Here is a 20,570-nt window from a genome sequence, read left to right on the forward strand (position 1 = left end):
TTATTTCATCATATTTTGCCTTTTTTCTCCGGTCTTTTCTGACACGAGAAGACTCACTGCTGATTATGTTCTTATCTTATTTCTTTTCACCACAGTGAATGGCTTTTGTATTCAAATTTCAATACACCATCCTTGACGTACATAGACCACCCCAAGACCTTCTATTCTTTAGAATTGCCTCCCTTATCTCTTAAGAAGTCACTGATTTCATATTTAACCATAATTAACACTCAGCAAATTATATTTTTATATGATATATAAATAGATTTATAGTTAATACATCACATATATAGCATTAAAATTTTGAAAAAAATCTTATGTCTCCAAAGTAGGCAGGCCCTCGATATACTAATCTATCCCTCTACAGCAATATATTTATTTGATCCCTAAAATATTGTTGAAGTTTTACTGTATTATATTACAACAGTGCAAAAAGCAGTTATTTGCAGTCTTGTAATTGCTGTTTTTGTCGATGGGCAAACAAAATCCTGTACTTACTCTTCTCTAATTTTTTCTACCAGGTGTTCAAAAAATGATTGATGGATTTTAAAATTTAATAGGGAAAGAAAAGGGAATGTGATAAAATTGTATGGTTTGAGGCTTGGGAAACCAGGCATTTTATCCCACAAAATTGCACATTTAATAAACTTCTCGCCAATAGGTGGCATTACATTTAAGCAAGAACTGCAGTGAAATTGAATCCGTGCCATCCACATATAATAACACAGTTGCGTATAGTTGCAATATGCATATCTGCCAACTGTTAAGAGTTTTTCGAACTGGTTCCTAATTTTTAAATAAAATCTGAAAATCCTGTATTTTTGTTTAAAAAAATCCGAATTTTCGTAAAATTGCTGTATTTTTACTTTAAAACAATCCCTAGTTCTGATCGCAGCTTGTGATCATTGTGCAGAAGTAATTTTTAGTATCTTTTTATTTGTTCATTTCACTAAATTGAATCTTAAACTATTACTGCTATTATTTTTTTTAAAAAATTATTGTAGTATTTAAACTCTTGCATCAGAAATATTTGTTTATGATGCTGATTATTTTCCTGTGTTTTATAATTTCGAGAAGAATAATTAGATATTAATCGGTAATGGTTGTTTTCAAACTATTATATAGATATTCCTAATTATACTATATTAATATTATGAATTTCCCACAAGGATAGTGTCTATAATTAAAAATATGTCTATTTAAATATATGTCTATTTAAATATATGTCTATTTAAATATATGTCTATTAATGTTATTATTTAATAGTTAAATTTTTGTCTTTCTCTTGTAATTGGTGCATAAAATTTTGTTGCATATAGTGTTCCTAATTTTTGATTCCTAAGGTTGGCAGCTATGCAATATGTAAGTGAACACTTGTGAAGGATTTTGAGGGGGGGGGGGTACTTAGAACAGAGGATATTCATTGTTTTCAAACATCACTGTAAGAAACACAACTGTCTGTAGATGAGGTGCAGCGTTCGACTGACCTCCCGACCGGAACAGCTGCTCCTGCACCCCAGAGCTTAAGGTCAAGAATACTGAGATAGACACAGTAGGCAGGCCCTGGCCCTCTATGGGCTGTCACGCCACTGAGTTTATTTTTTTTTAGTACCTTGTACTTATTAATAAAATAAAATAAAAAATGCTAATTTTTTGATTTTTTTTTCTCCCAAAAAATTGGTAATGGAAGCGGTTAAACTTAACAATTTTTTTTTATAAAGGGTCTTATACAAAGTAGTTTATAGCTGAAAGCAGATTAAAAAGTTTGCTTCTGTAGTCTAAATATTTTGATACTCTTGCGAGGTTTTGGACGAAATTACTTTCGTTAATTAATGTTCTGCAGCATTTAAAGTACATTAAAAATAATTAAATTTCTCACTACAATTCCTGCTGACTCTGAATAGCTCCAAAAGATTAAAGCTCTCTTCTTTAAATTGCTTTAGAAGTCTGAGAACTTTGTTCCAAAATCAATGCAAATTAAATAAATCTTTTTTTTTTTTTAAATTTTTTCTACTTATTCTTTCAGGTGAAGCTGTCTGATTTTGGATTTTGCGCTCAGGTCTCAAACGAGTTGCCGAATCGAAAGTCACTGGTTGGAACCCCCTACTGGATGGCGCCTGAAGTCATTTCTCGTCTACCTTATGGACCTGAAGTAAGATAGTTCATTATCAATTATCATCATCAAATATTTAAACAAGCATCAACTAGCATTTTAAATTAAAATTTAAACTTTTCATTTGCCTGATCTAAAAGGCACAGTGATATACGTATTTACCAAGTCTCCTGTTTCTTAACGAAGACTCCCGTATTTTAATAATTTCTCCCGTTTACCTGTATTTTCTCACATTTGAAGTTGTTAAAGAAATTTTAAAAAAAAGGAAAAAATGGTGATAAAATATCCACTGATATCAAAAATACTTCTTTTATTCCTCAACAGATGGCGCGATTGCCAGTACTGCAGTATGTGGATTGTTAAGCGCTTACGTCGAGCTGTGATGGCTCAGGGGATAGCGCGTTCGCCTTCAAATTAGGTAAACTCAGGTTCGAATCCCAGTGATGACTGGTCGATATGCATTCCACATCCGGTTTGCACCGTGCACCATAGTGCTGAAGTGAAATATCCTCAGTGGTAGACGGATAATGGGTTAGACTCCCTTTGCTGTAGGAGGTTTTCGTGGTTTTCCTCTCCATGTAACACATATGCTGGTTAATTCTATTGAAAAAAGTCCTCTACATAGGCAAATTTGTCCCAATACTAGATCCAGGAGTTCTCCTGTCTTCTGGATTGGGTACAAAATTACAAGGCTATGGAGTTGAACATCAGTAGTCGTAAAACCAAAATTGAGGCAGTTACTAAAATCTCTGTTATTTTATTTCTCCATTGTTGGCAGGTATGGATATAAAAGTAAAAGCAAATAATTTATTATAGTAAAACAAAGTATGTTTTGAAGAAAAAGGATGATGATACTCAAACAGAGAGAGAAAAAACTTGCAACTTGTGCAAACGTAAAAGTTTTTTCTTTTTCGAATTGCTGAAAAAAATAGTCTCCTTTTAAACACGCAAGAACTATGTTCACAGTTATTATAAAGTGTAGGTAATTGCCACTGATATCTGAGAGCTTTAAAGAAAGTACTATTTTTTTCCCTTTACCAGAATAATTTTGGATTAAATTTTAAAAAAAGTCACAATTTTTAAACCAACCATTGTAAATTATTTCTTACAAAACTCATTTTTATCAGTTTGTAGTTGAAATTTATAATAACTTTTATAACTAAATGANTGATGGATTTTAAAAATCAATAGCGAAAGAAAAGGGAACATGATAAAATTGTATGGTTTGAGGCTTGGGTAACCAGGCATTTTATCCCACCAAATTGCACATTTAATAAACTTCCCGCCAATATGCGGATCCCGCCAATGATTGATGGATTTTAAAAATCAATAGCGAAAGAAAAGGGAACATGATAAAATTGTATGGTTTGAGGCTTGGGTAACCAGGCATTTTATCCCACCAAATTGCACATTTAATAAACTTCCCGCCAATATGCGGATCCCGCCAATGATTGATGGATTTTAAAAATCAATAGCGAAAGAAAAGGGAACATGATGAAATTGTATGGTTTGAGGCTTGGGAAACCAGGCATTTTTTCCCACCAGGCATTTTATCCCACCAAATTGCACATTTAATAAACTTCCCGCCAATAGATGGCTTACATTTAAGCAACAACTGCAGTGAAATTGAATCCGTGACATCCACAGTCAGTAACACAGTTGCGCATAGTTGCAATATGCATTCCTGCCAACTGTTCAGGATTTTTCAAACTGGTTCCTAATTTTTAAATAAAATCTGAAAATCCTATATTTTTGTAAAACAAATTCGAATTTTCGTAAAATTGCTGTATTTTTACTTTAAAACAATCCCTTGTTCTGATCGCCGCTTGTGATCATTGTGCAGAATTAATTTTTAGTATCTTTTTATTGGTGAACACTATTCAAAAAAGCTGCTGCTGATCATTTCACTAAATTGAATCTTAAACTATTACTGCTATTATTTTTTAAAAAAATGTATTGTAGTATTTAAACACTTGCATCAGAAATATTTGTTTATGATGCAGATTATTTTCCTGTGTTTTATAATTTCGAGAGGAATAATTAGATATTAATAGGTAATGGCTGTTTTCAAACTATTATATAGATATTCCTAATTATACTATATTAATATTTTGAATTTCCCACAAAGATAGTGTCTATAGTTAAAAATATGTCATTTTAAATATATGTCTATTAATGTTATTATTTAATAGTTAAATTTTTGTCTTGCTCTTGTAATTGGTGCATAAAATTTTGTTGCATATAGTGTTCCTAGTTTTTGATTCCTAAGGTTGGCAGCTATGCAACATGTAAGTGAACACTTGTGAAGGATTTTGAGGGGGGGGGTACTTAGAACAGGGGATATTCATTGTTTTCAAACATCACTGTAAGAAACACAACTCTCTGTAGATGAGGTGCAGCGTTCGACTGACCATCTGACCGATACCCCAGCTCCTGCACCCCAGAGCCTAAGGTCAAGAATACTGAGATAGGCACAGTAGGCCCTGGCCCTCTATAGGATGCCGCGCCACTGAGTTTATTTTTTTTTAGTTCCTTGTACTTATTAATAAAATGAAATAAAAAATGCTAATTTTTTTTATATTTTTTTTCTAAAGAAATTGGTAATGGAAGTGGTTAAACTTAACAAATTTTTTTATAAAGGTTCATATTGAAAGTAGTTTATTGCTGAAAGCAGATTAAAAAGTTTGCTTCTATAGTCTATATATTTTGATACTCTTGCGTGGTTTTGGACAAAATTACTTTCGTTAATTAATGTCCTGCAGCATTTAAAGTACATTAAAAATAATTAAATTTCTCACTACAATTCCTTTGTGACTGAATAGCTCCAAAAGATTAAAGCTCTCTTCTTTAAATTGCTTTAGAAGTCTGAGCATTTTGTTCCAAAATCAATGCAAATTAAATAAATCTTTTCTTCTTTTTTTTTAATTTTTTCTTCTTATTCTTTCAGGTGAAGCTGTCTGATTTTGGATTTTGCGCTCAGGTCTCAAATGAGTTGCCGAATCGAAAGTCACTGGTTGGAACCCCTTACTGGATGGCGCCTGAAGTCATTTCTCGTCTACCTTATGGACCTGAAGTAAGATATTTCATTATCAATTATCATCATCAAATATTTTAACAAGCATTTTAAATTAAAATTTAAACTTTTCATTTGCCTGATCTAAAAGGCACAGTGATATGCATGCCTACCAAGTCTACTGTTTTTTAACGAAGACTCCCGTATTTTACTACTCTCTCCCGTTTACCTGCATATTCTCAAATTTCTCCGTAGTTGTTGAAGAAATTTTGAAAAAAAGGAAAAAATAGTGATAAAATATCCACTGATATCAAAAATATTTCTTTTATTCTTCAACAGATGGTGCGATTGCCAGTACTGCAGTATGTTGATTGTTAAATGTTTACGTCGAGCTGTGATGGCTCAGGGGATAGCGCGTTCGCCTTCAAATGAGGTAAACACAGGTTCGAATCCCAGTGATTACTGGTCGATATGCATTCCACATCCGGTTTGCACTGACCATAGTGCTGAAGTGAAATACCGTCACTGGTAGACGAATAATGGGTTAGACTCCCTTTGCTGTCAGGCTGTAGTAGGTTTTTGTGGTTTTCCTCTCCATGTAAGACAAATGCTGGTTAGTTCTATAAAAAAAAAGTCCTCTCCATAGGCAAATTTGTCCCAATACTTGATCCAGGAGTTCTCTTGTCTTCTGGATTGGGTTTAAAATTACAAGGCTATGGAGTTGAACATCAGTAGTCGTAAAACCAAAATTGGGGCGGTTACTAAAATCTCCGTTATTTTATTTCTCCAATGTTTGGCAGGTATGGATATACAAGTAAAGGCAAGTAATTTATTATAGTAAAACAAACTATGCTTTGAAGAAAAAGGATCATACTCAAACAGAGAGAGAAAAAACTTGCAACTTGTGCAAACGTAAAAGTTTTTTCTTTTTCGAATTACTGAAAAAAATAGTCTCCTTTTAAACACACAAGAACTATGTTCAAAGCTATTATAAAGTGTAGGTAATTGCCACTGATGTCTGAGAGCTGTAAAGAATGTACTATTTTTTCCCTCTACCAGAATAATTTTGGATTATAATTTTAAAAAAAGTCCCAATTTTTTTGAACCAACCATTGTAAATTATTTCTTACAAAGCTCTTTTTTATCAGTTTGTAGTTGAAATTTATAATAACTTTTATAACTAAATGATAAGATCAATATGATTGATAATTCTTAATGGAACTGATTATTTGATTTCTTGCTTACGCAAAACATAATAAACTAAGCACAACTTCTTTGGTTGGAAAAATACTATAATATCTTACAATTTTGAAAAAAAAAAACTTATTGTAGACATGCATAGTCATATAAATCCCTATAGCATCTAAAATATTGATCTGCGTTATTTTCTTTTTAACATTTAACTTTAATGTTAGTTATTTTCTTTTTAACGATATTTAAATATAATTTTTTCCCCCAAATGTTTAATATGTATAGTTCTTATAAGTATGTAATTTGCCTCTAATCTTTTGGTAAAGTAAGCATATTTTTCTCAAATTTATTGAAATATTTGAATATTTTGAATAAATAATCGTATGAATATTTTTTGAATCTTTTTAATGAAAACCCTTGGAAAGAAGAGGATAAAAAATTTAAAAAAGGAAAAAATAAAAATTTGCAATTTAAGTGTTTTTGTAAGCAGCCTCCTTATTAGACAAAAAAAATGTGCATTATTATGCCTTTTAGAAACTGTACTTTAATAATTAAGCTAACTCAAAATTTATTTCAGGAATACATGTTTTTATAATGCATGCATTATTTATGTTTTAAGAAAAAAAATATGTTTTTAATGAATCTTACTATTTATTTCCTATGCATTCTAAATTAGTACTCTGAAAAATGCTACATCTGCAGAATAATAATAGTTTCCATTATTTACTTTAATAACTTTTTAGTGATTAAAGAAAGTGAAATATTATGTTAGCTTATTCAATAATGGACACAATTACCTCTGAAGTTAGAAGACTCGTGACAGTCAAAATATTACTAATATTTTGACAAATTTCACTTAACCTGGTAGAGGTACATAGTTTCATAAATGGTGATTCACCTTTTCATTCACCTTCCATCACACTTTAAAACGAATTCTTGCCTCTTGCTTCGACATGTAATGATGAATGGTAACAAATATAATTAAGTTCCTTCGTTGAACCTCTAATCATTGATGTAAGCCCATTATGCTATTGACGCAATGAAAAAAAATCACAGGGAGTTAAGTTGAAGCAAGAAATTTTGATACCCTGTATATTTTTACCGATTGTTCGCCACCATTCTTGCACCAACTTCACAAGTGTTGCAATTGCATTCAAATAAATATGTCATTTGATTAATTTCTGTACTTGTGTGTTTCAGGTTGACATATGGTCTCTGGGTATCATGGTAATAGAGATGGTAGATGGTGAACCACCCTTCTTCAATGAGCCCCCTCTTCAAGCTATGCGTAGGATCAGGGACATGCCTCCTCCGAAACTTAAAAATACTCACAAGGTTAATTCAGTTCCTTTATTCATATTTTCATTTGTTTGTACAGTAGAACCAGGATGGATCATTTCTTCTAGTAATTTTGAATGCTGCAGAAGTAATGACAACCGAAAAATCCATGCAAAAATATCACCATGAATGAACATTAACTTTCGGTATTCCATGGAAAAACAATTAATTTTTTAAAACTTTTTTTTTCTTCTGAAGAGTAGTCGTAGTAGTAAAAAAGAATCTATTAAACCGCATGATTCAAGAGAAACATTCTAAGAAATCTTGAAAGCAGACCATTAAAAATTATTATTCTAAGATAAAGTTTGCACATCTATCTTTTAAAACAAAATATAAAACAACAAAACAATATTGTGTGAAAATAAAAATAGTTTGGTGACCGCAAACAATTGAAATCAGTGATTTTTGCTAAAAGTTACTGATTAGCTGAATTTTTTTTTTATTGTAAGCTGTAATTATTATTTCTTTTATTTAGTATTTAAACCAACACAAAGCTAGCTGACTTTTCATTAGATGTAACTATANTTCTAAGATAAAGTTTACGCATCTATCTTTTAAAACAAAATATAAAACAACAAAACAATATTGTGTGAAAATAAAAATAGTTTGGTGACCGCAAACAATTGAAATCAGTGATTTTTGCTAAAAGTCACTGATTAGCTGAATTTTTTTTTTATAGTAAGCTGTAATTATTATTTCTTTTATTTAGTATTTAAACCAACACAAAGCTAGCTGACTTTTTATTAGATGTAACTATAAGTTCAGCATATATATTAGGATATTAAGGTTATTAATTATAATTTTGAGATTAAAAAATACATTGAAATACCCAAGAATACCCAAAAGAGCCAACATTACAGCTACTCTCAGAAAATTAAGGACACATTTAAATAATAATTTATTGAGATACAACACTTTAAAAAAAATTAAAATTCATATTCAATGAAATAGTTACACTCAAAATATTGATACATTTAAAAATATTCAATAGAAAAGACTTTTTAAAAAGGTTTTTTATTTTTTTACACTTTTTTTAGCAAATAATTTTATGAGAATTTAAAAATCCTATTCTGTAGTAATATTGGATTCAACTTATAACATAATAGTTTCTTACTGCTTTAAAATTTGATCTTAAGTATTACTAAATCAATATAAAAGCAGAATATGAAAAAACAAAGCAAAGTTATGTTCAAATAAAAATAGTCCTAGACATTTGGTGATCGAAAACAAGAATTATCATGAACTTTTGCTTTATCATTAAGCAGTAATTATTCATTAGTTAAACTAACACAACCTTTCCTTAGATTTAAAGATAAGTTCAAAATCTATAAAATTAAGGTTATTGATTATAATTATTTATTGGAAAACACATTTCAACAAATGCAAAACACTCAAAAGTGCAAAATTTATGTCTGCTTATATATCTACTTTATTATGTGTACTTATTTTATGTTTACTTTATGAAAAACACATTTGAAATTTTTTTAGATATGAACATTTCATTTTAAAAATTCAAATTCAATGAAAAAGTTATACTCCTTAAAACGTAATTCTACATTTAAAGGTACTCAATTTAATGGATTTTTTAAAAAGGTTTTTTTTCTCTCCACTTTTTTTTCAGCAAATAATCTTATGATGTTTTCAAAATATGTGGCAATATCTGATTCAACTGATAATAATAGTAGGCTATTACGATTTTCTTTCTTTAAATTTGACCTTAAATAAGTTTTGATCCTTTCTAAAGCAGAAAAAAACCGAATTAATTTGAAATAGGAGTACTTAAAAAAAATTCTGAGAAATGTGTCCACATTGGGAAAAGTATGTTCAAAGTTTGTAATTGATCTTTAGGTTCACTGACTTCAGGTAGCATGCTCTTGAATTGAATGAATTCTACTAGAAAAACGCTGTCGAGATTCACTCCTCTTGTAACTATTAAGCAGCTTGCACTAATTCTTGTCTGGCACTTTCCTAATAAATTTTGTATAAAAAAATTTTCTTTTTAAATCTAAAATGATGTAGGCATCCTTTTGTTTAGTTAACTTTGTTAACAAAGAGTCACAAAATACATTGAAGCAATTATAAACAAAAGTGTTGCAGCTGTTAAACATGACTTCTTCACTTGCCGATTCATCGAGCATTTTGCTTCTTGTTGTTTTTCTCTCCCTCGACATGCTCCAACAAGTTGCTTTCCTTCAGATTCCTACTTTCTGAAATTATTTTGCATGGCTGCAATGAATCGTACAAAGGTACAATCACAGCAGGTGAACAATTTGGTGCATGCAAAGTTTTATTTGCTTTGTTAGTTCTTTGCAAATCGATATCCCACACAACTATTAAAATTGCAGTCTCCAGTTTTTCCAATTTTAAAAGTAAGGAACTTGCTTCATGACAAGCAGTAGTTTTCTATTCGTTGTCAGCTTTTCGAAGCTTCTTTTACTTGTTTCAAGCCTTTTCTTAACATTTTTGTAGCATCAGCACAAGCACACCATCTTGTCCCAGACAAAGATTCTAGAGTAAAAGTCTCACCAGGGACACTTTTTAGTTTACAAGTTAACACACCCCATCTATGAATTGATAATGAAAAAAAAAATTAAACAACTGTTGAATCAAACTAAAAAATAAAATAACTTTTGCACAAAACTCTACTGCCACTAAAACAACTAAATTCAAATAATGTGCTGCACAGGACTCAAATGTAGCTAAAAAAAATTTCATTTCTTATTCGGACCTGCAACCCTGAATATTTGCCAGCCATGTTGCTGACATTATGACTGTTATTTTCAATTACTGAATTTTAACCAATGACATTATGTTATTATAAAAATTATTATTTTTCTCCTAAAAATACTTTGATTTAACTGATTGGAATTGATTGAAGTAAAACAAAAATCGCAGTCAATTCTTTCTTTAAATTTTTTTATAGAAAGAAAGGACGAAAAGACATTAGCTTTAATATAAAATTTTTGTACAAGTTATTGCATGTTATATGCAATGAATTATTAATAATTATGTAATTTTTTAATAAATTTTGATTGTATTTAATTTTTTCCACTAATTTAATAAAAACTGTTAACTATTTTGTTTATATATTGCGAACCACCTAACTCTATGGCTTTTGGCAGGAGTCTCGGATTTTCGTGTTCTATCTCAAGAATCGGAGGACATGCACATAATTTGCTCATAGCCCTTAAAAAAACATTCCTCTAATTAGTGTTTTTATACTTCAAGTGTATATAGTGAATCATTCATCATTTTCAGAACCTTTTTTAAAATGTCTGATAAAGGTCTTAAATAGGTTTAACACTGTTTTTAAGTAAGCATTTACAAAGCATTGCATTTACATATGATAGTATGCTGAAATAGCTAATTTGAGTAATATTTCAGTTATTACTTTGAGCACCTAGTTAAAAAAAAATTTTTAATTTTTTTTTGTGTTTGCAAAAGGTTTAAGAAAATTTTGACATTGCTTGGATTCTTGATATTCCAGGAACTAAATTTTGTTCTTTCATACTGTGAAGACATTTCAGAGCAAAAGTTCTTCGTTCTTTTGATAGGATATTGATGCAAAGTCATAGTATGAAAATTAATACCAGGTGGTATTAACCATTTTTCGCAAAAATGTGATTTGTTTGAAAATATTAAGTCACGTAACAAAAATCTGGATTTTGTTTCTTTCTTTGTCGAAATTGGTGAATCGATTGATTGAGAAAGCAAATCAGGAGACAGAAAATACATATATAATGTGTTTAAAAAAAATGCTAAATCAGTCATTCAATCTGTTTTGAAAAATTAGATTGAGTGATTTTGTAGTTTTTCATTGTAGAAAAGATAATTTTATATATTTAATTTAATGAGTGAATTAGATAATTATTTTTTTTAAATATTTATTGTTTTACTTATTACATTGTGTGGTAGTTTTAAAAAGTCTCAGGCTTTTGGAATTCCTAAGCCTGGGATAAATATCTACAGTATTTTTTATTTATTTTTGCATTCACAATATAATGTCCATTTTTGCCTGATCGGTGGAAGTCACCTTATCAAATGTCCAATATATCACACGGTGCGTAGCATTTTTAAAAAAGCACTTAATTTTCCCTTTTCCAAAACGAGATTTTTTTGTTTTACCATGTCGATTTCCGCCGCGTATTACGCAAAAGCGTGCTTTTCACATTGTTCAATGTTTTCACAATTCATTCAACCATAATCTATTTTGGCTTACCGTCGGTCCATAGTGTATGAAAGCGTCAATCATTTTACATGTTTGATGAAATACTTGGTAGTCCGCGTGTGCATCTACTGAGCAGTGTTCGATGAGATTATTGCACTCTCTTGTGCAACTCTACCGCAATTTGCAAGATATTCTCTATTTCAGGCTTCATTTTCCACCCTCTTATATCGAATCGAAAAATCTCTCGATCATTTTATAATGGCTAATACAGTGAATTCGCGCTAACTCGAATCTGATAGGACTGACGAAAAACTTCGACATATCGGAAGTTCGACTTACCGTTAGTTTCGGTTTTGGACTTTCAAAATATTGTCGGATTATTTAATTAATGCTTATTAATTACAAATCTTCTAATTGCTTACAATATTTAAGATCATTTTTCTGACAAGCCATTTACGATAAGACTGTTTGAAGCACTTTATGATACCCTGGTCCATCGGCTGCAACTTTGCTGTTGTGTTTGGCGGGAGAAACTGCAAGTTTACTGCTTTCAAATTAGGTAGATCACTATGCGCTGTGCATTTATCCATAAAGAGTATCACTTTTCTTTTTTTAGCGAAGAATTTCCGATCCAATTTTCTTACATAGTCTTCAAATAAAACTGATGTCATCCAAAACTTTTTGTTAGACTTGTAATCCAAAGGATACGTTTTTACATTCTTGAAACATCGGGGATTTCGGTATTTTCCGATAACAAGTAAGGGCAATTTCTCTGTCCCAGACGCATTTCCTCCAACTAGGACAGTCAAACGTTCCTTGCTCATTTTACCCCCTGAGCAGTTTTCATCCTTAAACATCATAGTCTTATTTGGAAGACATTTAAAAAATAAACCCATTTCATCAATATTGAAAACATCATTTTAACTGTATCCTTGAAGTAAATTTGGTAACGTTTCATTTAACCACTGTTCACATACTTCAAGAGGGACAGCTTTAGCTTCTCCATGAAGAGTGCGAAAGACATTGTGTGTGTGTTGCAAAGGAAGGGGCAAGATATCAGCTCCTAGATTTTTTTTCTTTCTTTAAAAGATCCAAAAAAAAATCGAGTTAAAGGGAGTCAAATTCGAGTAATCGAGAATAATTAACAAGAAATTGAAGATAAAAGGGTCGGGACCTCATAAAAAAATCGAGTTATAGTAATATTCGAGTTATCGTACTTCGAGTTATAGCGAATTGACTGTATGATCAAGTAGAATATGAAAAGAGTTCTTTGTCAGAAACTAGTTATTTTATTATGATCATATAAAATCATTGAAAATTATTTTGCATTTTGTTAAAGTATATAGTGCTTCAAAATATTTTTTGAGTACTTAAAAGGTACTTATTTTTTGTTGAAAGATTTGGCTGCGCACCCTGTATCAATTTTGTTGTGGGCTATTTCAGGTTTCTCCTCGACTGCAAGGTTTTCTGGAGAAAATGCTGGTTCGTGATCCATCCCAGAGAGCAACAGCCTGCGAATTGTTGCAACACCCTTTCTTGATGCAAGCAGGCGCGCCTAGCCTCTTGGTGCCATTAATGAGGAGTTTCCGACATAGTCCCTGCTAATGAACTTATTTTGCCTTCTTTTAATAAACTTTAAATTTTTTTTGTCTGTGTTTTTAAGAACTGCCTAAGTTATTTTTTTTCTCAGTTATCTGTTCATAGCCAGTGAAATATGGATTGTAAAATATCTCCCTTCTTTTGAAGTTTTTTTCTGCATAAATGTAAATATTTTTGATAATAAGTAATAATTTTTCTGCATAAATGTAAATATTTCTGTTGATATGTGTTATACAAATCGCCTTGGACTGTTTAGGCTTGTCCTGAAACTTGTATTTTTTTTTGGTGGGCATAATTTATTCTTTTAAATATTGGTATTGTACTTCTCGCAATGTAACATTAAGTTCAATTGTTGTTATCAATAATGTATTATATTTAATTAAATTACAGATAATAAGTTTTATATGTACTGATACAATTTTAATATCAAAGTGTAATATTTGTTATTTTTTTCCAAAAATGAAAAAAATCTAGATTATATTAAATTTGTTTGTTACTACTTATTATCAAGGGTTGATTGTATTAAATTTGTAATAATAAAGAAAAAGAAAGTAAGTAGCAAAGCAACATTAAAATGTTTATTGACCATTACCCCTGAAAAGTAAAAATTCAAGTTTTTTTTTCATTTCTCTTTTATTATGACTAATATTTAATTTTTCTGTTTTATACATAAGGTTTTATTCTTTAAAAAGTACTTTTGGCTTTTAACTATTAAAGCTTTAGTGTCATGAATTCGCTGATTTAAATTAGCTGATTTCTTTTAAAAAAATAATTGATTTAAAAAAGTTTACTTTTTTTTTATTTCAATTTTTTAAAATTTCATAATGATTTTCATAGTTTTAAATGTATTGTAAATAGACATCTGTGGTAATCAATTTCTTTTAGAAAAATTATATTAATTGGTGTGGACTATACACAAAGTGCAGCCTAATGCGTGATTGAGTATTGATTTTTTTTTATTAACATTTGAAAAGAGACAGTTAATTTTTTGCTATTTTTGCAGGGATAAAGACTTGTTTTTCAGTGGTCAATAATTAAACATTTTTAGTGCTGTAACATAGCTTAAAATTGATTTTTAACAGTGTTTCCAGTATAATTTATCTTTACAAAAGTTAACTTATTAAGAGAAAATTCTTGTTATATTGTTCTTGTTCGTCTATTAAAGAAAAGTTGTATCTTAAAAAAAAAAAAAAAAAACTGATTTATATAAAATATTTTGGATTTAAAAAAAATTCCAGTATCTAACATGATTTTTGAATGCGAATTGTTAAGAAAAGATTTATCATTCATCAGGTATCAAACACCTTCTATATAATTAAAAAAGGGTTGCTATTTATGAAGGTTATTCTTTTCATATTGAAAAAAAAAAAATTATTTTGTAAGAATGATTTATGTGTATTAAGCAGCTCAGTACAAGTATACATTTTTTCTTTCTTTTGTGTTTATTATAGCATTTAGCTAGTACATCATTTTTTAATTTTATAGGTTTTTAAGTTTGTATATTTTTTATCAACTGACATTAATCTACTGAAAATTTAATTTTTCTTTTTAATTTACTACTATTAGTTTAAGAAATGTTATTGCTTTAAGAGTTTTTATTGTTGACAAATAATGTCTTTAATTTTGAGTACTCTTATACTATGTGTATTATTTAATGAATAGTTTATGTGTATTGTATCCTTTGTTTTTTAAATAACCAGAATGTTTAATTTGTATGTGGTGTGTCAGGGGGTAAATTTACTCATTATTCTAACTATTTTGCTTTGGTATTTAAGTCTGTTTACAACCTTAACGGGTTTTTTTTTTAATGCAGCTTGTAAATACATTTTGTTTTGTATGTTTCTAACAGTTTGTACAAATGATGCACATCTATTTTTATTTTTTTTCTTGTGTGTATATAGCAGTCACCAGTCACTATTTTCTTATATCATCATTTTTCATATCTCTTCATTATGCATTCCATTTGAAAAAAATACTCTGTGTAACGCTTAAATAGTTTTTTTAAAAAAAATTTCTAGCTTTTTTTTTGGTTTTATGTCATGCATTTATTTAACGCTTGATCACTTTTAATTGTTTGATTTTATTCTTAATTCCTAGAATTCATTCTTTCAGAATACCAAATATGAATTTTCCTCAAATATTATAGAAATAAAGATTATGGAAATATAAGATTATTGAAAGTTTTTGGAAACTTAGAAAAAGTTAAATTTCTCAGTTTTAATAAATGACCTTTATTAATTCAATTTTTTTTTTTACCTTGCATAGTTGTCAGTTTTACTGATTTAGTTTAAAATTATTCTGCTGTTTATGTATTTTAAAAAATTCCGTAAAAATTTAGTTCTCTTAAAAAGTTACCATCAAGGTAGATTACTTGATAATTAAAATACATAAAAATACGAAATGATATATTGTGATTTTAGTTTTCTGCAAACTTTAAATTTTTATATCCCTTTTGAAATATTAATGTATTGTTATCAAGAAAATGTTTAGCCTACATGTTATTAAAGAACAAGAATCTTTTCCTACATTTTATAAATATAATAAGCATAATGAAAAGAAAAATTATTCAACTCTATTTAATGTCTAACGCAAACAGAAAATTTTGAAGCCGACTTAAGTTTTTTTAAAAAGTGTATTTTTTTGTTCCATGATGATCAGTTTTGAATTTAGGTGCGACCCCTCATTTCTTAGGATAATTTCGTAATTTCTATTCACAAACTTATTTGTTTATTGAAGCTTCTGCTTCTTTGATTAACTCAGACTACCAATCTTATATACAAAGAAAGATAATCCCATGTAAATATTACACACACACGCATATATATAATTATTTATTAATTAGTGATTCCGTTTATACATTGTGTTGATAAAAAGTAAGCTATCATGCATAATTCTCCAGCCTAATAAAAAGTAGCACATCAGCATTTATGCATGCAAATATCTAACCAAAATTGAATTATATATTTATTTTAAAATCATGTTTTGAAATTCCTTGTTTTGTCCATTAATGGTAGTAATAATAATGAATATGCATGTTAATAGATGTATAAGATATAGAGTTCATATTTTAAACGGAGACTGAATTTTAATAAAAGGGGACCAAGAAATTCTGAAATCCGGGGTCCTTAAGGACCTGTCGTTTCCACAGTCTAGCAGAATCTCTGATATATATTTAAGTATATTGATTTATGTAAAAGCATGCAGTGTTGTCAGATTTCCACATGAAAGTTCATCTGGAACTGCAGATTTTATTGAGCAAGTATTTAATATAATAGACACAGCAGCAGATATGATATGTATGAAAAAATGTGGAAAAGCTTTTTTTCTCCAGATGTTATTCTGCTATAGGGAAAAAAATTTATTTTATTAATTTTAGCAAAAAATATTTTTGAATTCTCAGTATATAAAATGTCATTCATTGAATGAAATATAGTATTTTTTTTGCTTGAATATAAAGGTATCTATAAAAAGGTATTTTCTGCATGTTTATTATGGTGGCGTCTTTTTATAACTACTTGTAGAGATTCTTTAATTTATTGTAAAGACTTTTATTTGTTATGATTTCTAAGGGCATCTATGCTTCAATTATTTTTATGTATTAGTTTAGTGTAATAATCTAATATTTTTTTATCTATAAGTGTTAGAATGGAATTATCCTGAACCATATCTCATTTAATTTCATTGAAAAGACATTTTAGAATTAATAAATAGTAAAAATTTATTAAAAACCTATACCCATTTTAATGTTACATCTTTATCAGTAAGAAAAGAGACAGGAATGATAAAAAGATTAAAATCCGCAAAAGGTTATGTCATGCTAAAAGAGATAAATATACAGTTTAAAGAGCCGGGGGAAAAAATGATCTCCAAATATTGGACAAATATGATACAGCAGTACGTTCATTTACAGTAGAGTTTTCGATGATGCCACTCCCAAAACTCCGGATGAGCTGATGAAATTGTAATTTTATTATTTGGGAAAAGTGTGATATATTGATTTTGAAATATTTTATTTTGCTTTTTAATATGACTATGAGGCATGCTATTCTTGTTTTATCCAGTTATTTATTTTCTTTTTTAAATTCTTAACATGTTGAAAAATAATTTAACACTCACACAGCCAAAAGTTTTCAGAAATAGTAATAAAACTTTAAATGCATTGATTAATAAAAATTAAGTGGATACAATTTTGATTTTTCAATATGGTTTTTGAAAGTGTTATTTTTGTAAAATCATTTAGTTAGTCAGTCAAAATGAGGTTTAGTCTTTCATACTTCTATTAATAGTTTAATTTTTCTATACAATTTAATTAAAACCTTATGAATATTCCATTATCTGAAGAAAAAAAAATATTCTGGACAATTTCCAATTATTATATTTTCTGATCAGTTCATCTATTTGTAATCAATAAGTCTTTTTGCTGAAAGTTTAAAAAAAAGATTTAAAAAAAAAAAAATGCTGTAAAATATTGTATATTACTAAAATTTTTATATTTCACCTTATGGAGCAGCATTTAAACAAAAAATATTTTAAGAGTTCTGGATACTAAATAGTCTCCAATTTTTTTTCAAACGCTTTTTAATATTTTTTTTTTTTTTTTTTTTTTTTTTTTTTTTTTTTTGCAATATCATATCTGAGCTGCAGGTAAACTGAAATCAAAATATCATTTTACAAATTCATTGTTTTAAGAGTTTTGAAGTCTTATTAGTATTTTGTTTTAATTCAGTATGTTTTAAGCTAATATTTTGACCTATATCTTGAAAATGTTGATTTCTTGCATGAGAAAAACGTGTCATTTGATAGGAATGCGAGGCCTGCTCTAAGCATTCGCCACCTCGCCAAATGCGATGTCTATTTGGCGAATAAAATTGTGTTTCGTCGAAAGTATTGTTGAATAATTTTTTCCATTGGAAAGAAAAATATTCATAAAATTTTTTTAAGATTTGCATTTGTGTTTGGCTGATTTAGTGGCTAATAATTTGAAATCCTTATCGCGGGCCTTGGAAATGTTTATATCTAGCTGCTGTTGTCGTTAAAAAATATCAACATTCCGTCCACTTGATCATGAATTAATATATCAATGAAATTTTTATAGTATACGATATGTCTCTCAGTTTTGCTAGAGCTTTATGGCAAACAGCTAATCTTCCAAATGTAAACATGATATGTGTATATTTTTAGATTATAATACATTTTTTTAAGGCAAGCTATTTTAATAAAAGTTTCTTATAAAGTAGCTCTTGGTGTTCATTTACTAGTTTATATTTACTTTTTACAACAAAAAAAAAATTGTGTCCTTTTACCTACATTTTAATATGATTTTCAGTCTCACCTTTTTTTTCTTTTTAAAATTATTATTAATCCTTATGACTGTCTATCTCCATCTTTTGTATAGTATATTATCTTCATCGTATTGGAATCTTTTCGAATCCCGACTGCCCCTTCTGTAGTTCAACAGATTCCATTGAATGATCTCGGTCTATGTGCATTACTTTACAGTGACTCAGGCACAACACTTCAATTCCATGCTTTAGGCCTTTTAAGTCAATGACTTTGGTCACTTTGATTTCTATTTTACTTCTATATTTATTACTGTTTTTCTTTTATTCTTTTTTATATGTTCTTGTTTTGCCATTGGAAATTAAAACAGTTAACTATGGAAGAAATGATCGGTAAAAGATAATGATTAACGATATAATCGTTGTTAATCAAGAGCGTCATGAATTGATATCTCATATGTAATATTGATATTATAATAATATATTATAATAATGATGTAATATTGATATATATAATACATCATTGATATTCACATGTAATAACATTATGTTAAAAACATTAGAATTTGAAAAATCACCCAACGCACATAGAAAAATGAAAATCTAGACTATTTGAAGTTGCTCACAACTTTTACTTATGTTGCTGCATTTTTTTGTGACTAACCTTTTTTTTTTCTTAACTAGCAATTTGTTAGTACACGAAATCGCACCCTACTAATCACTGTAAAAAATAAATTCATTATACATTTCTTTTAATATTTTAAATAATTATTTAGTATTAATTGAAATCCCTCAATTATTGCATTCTTAAGATCTGAAATGAATTCTTAAGATCTAAATTCTAAAATGTAAATGAGATAAAAATTTATAACATTAAGTCAAATATCTTTATTTTAAAATTCTGTACCTAAAACTTGTAATAAGTGAAATAATTAAAACAGAAGCTTCTATTTATTTTTTTAAATGTGTTTACAATTCAAGTTGCACATTTAGAAATTAGTTTTATTCTTTACTTGTTATAGTTTTTGCCATTTGTTCAAACTGCTTAGTATTGTTCACACACATTATAGTACAATATCTAGTCTTGGACAGTTAAGCACAAAAAAGTGTAACATTGTTTTTAATTCCTGTTTTTTTCCCCCATACTGAATAATAATTTTGAATTGTAGTTTGGTCCCGCAGTGGACTGATCGTTAAGACACGGTTCCCAGCAGATCACCGAAGTTAAGCATCACTGGCTACGGTCAGTGTGCGGGTGGGTGACCACTTGGATCAGTATGCGTAAGGACCGAGGGTGTGCGGTATTGGTCCTCGTTAAACTGTGCTACCGTAAAGTGCTCGACTTCGCGCGCAGGTCGTCGGGCTACCGAAGCGGGGGTGCCATCCCCTCCGCAGAGGATCAAAAGTGTGATGGCATGTCTTCGGATCATCCTCCGGGATGTTTCCCAGACCGTCGCCAATAGCCCATTGTGCAGCTCTAGTGCGACGTAAATTAACAACAACAATTGTAGTTTATTCCTTAAGGTATTTTTATTACTCTAACGGAACTTCAGTTTTTCCAAGACATTCGTCTGGATCTGTGGCGGTGACGAGGTATGACTATTTGAAGTAGGGGTGAGGGGTCACTGTTTTGGAGTAGTTTCGACGAGAGGAAGGAAATCTATTCCTTGGGTCTATTGTGTTAGTCCTAGAGTGAAGTTACCCTCCCTAAAATGCGCCATGACGGCATCTGACTTAGTGTCGGGAGGAGAGTTAGGGCAGTTGATAGAAGTTGGTAAAAAACCTTACCGACCCTGACTTGTGTTATAGAATATCACGATAGAGACGTAAATAAACTGACAACTCTTGATTTCTTATTTTTTTAATATA

The 20,570-nt window shown here is 29.5% G+C and overlaps 1 protein-coding gene across 3 annotated transcripts in view; it reads left to right on the top strand.

Annotated features, from left to right (window-relative positions):
* Window positions 1-18,658, top strand: part of LOC107451326 (serine/threonine-protein kinase PAK mbt) — a 52,357-nt gene extending 33,699 nt beyond the window's left edge. For 2 of the 3 annotated variants that reach the window (XM_071184176.1, XM_071184174.1), the window contains exons 7-9: window positions 5,061-5,186; window positions 7,518-7,652; window positions 13,267-18,658. In XM_071184176.1, coding sequence (XP_071040277.1) covers window positions 5,061-5,186; window positions 7,518-7,652; window positions 13,267-13,428 — 423 coding nt within the window. In that variant the 3' untranslated portion in view covers window positions 13,429-18,658. Of the gene's footprint in view, window positions 1-2,026; window positions 2,153-5,060; window positions 5,187-7,517; window positions 7,653-13,266 lie in introns of all 3 variants that reach the window. The other variant, XM_071184175.1, reaches the window with a different exon arrangement.
* Window positions 18,659-20,570: the final 1,912 nt, after the last annotated feature.

This window comes from Parasteatoda tepidariorum, chromosome 8 (genome assembly GCF_043381705.1).
Source record: "Parasteatoda tepidariorum isolate YZ-2023 chromosome 8, CAS_Ptep_4.0, whole genome shotgun sequence".
Lineage (NCBI taxonomy): Eukaryota > Metazoa > Arthropoda > Arachnida > Araneae > Theridiidae > Parasteatoda > Parasteatoda tepidariorum.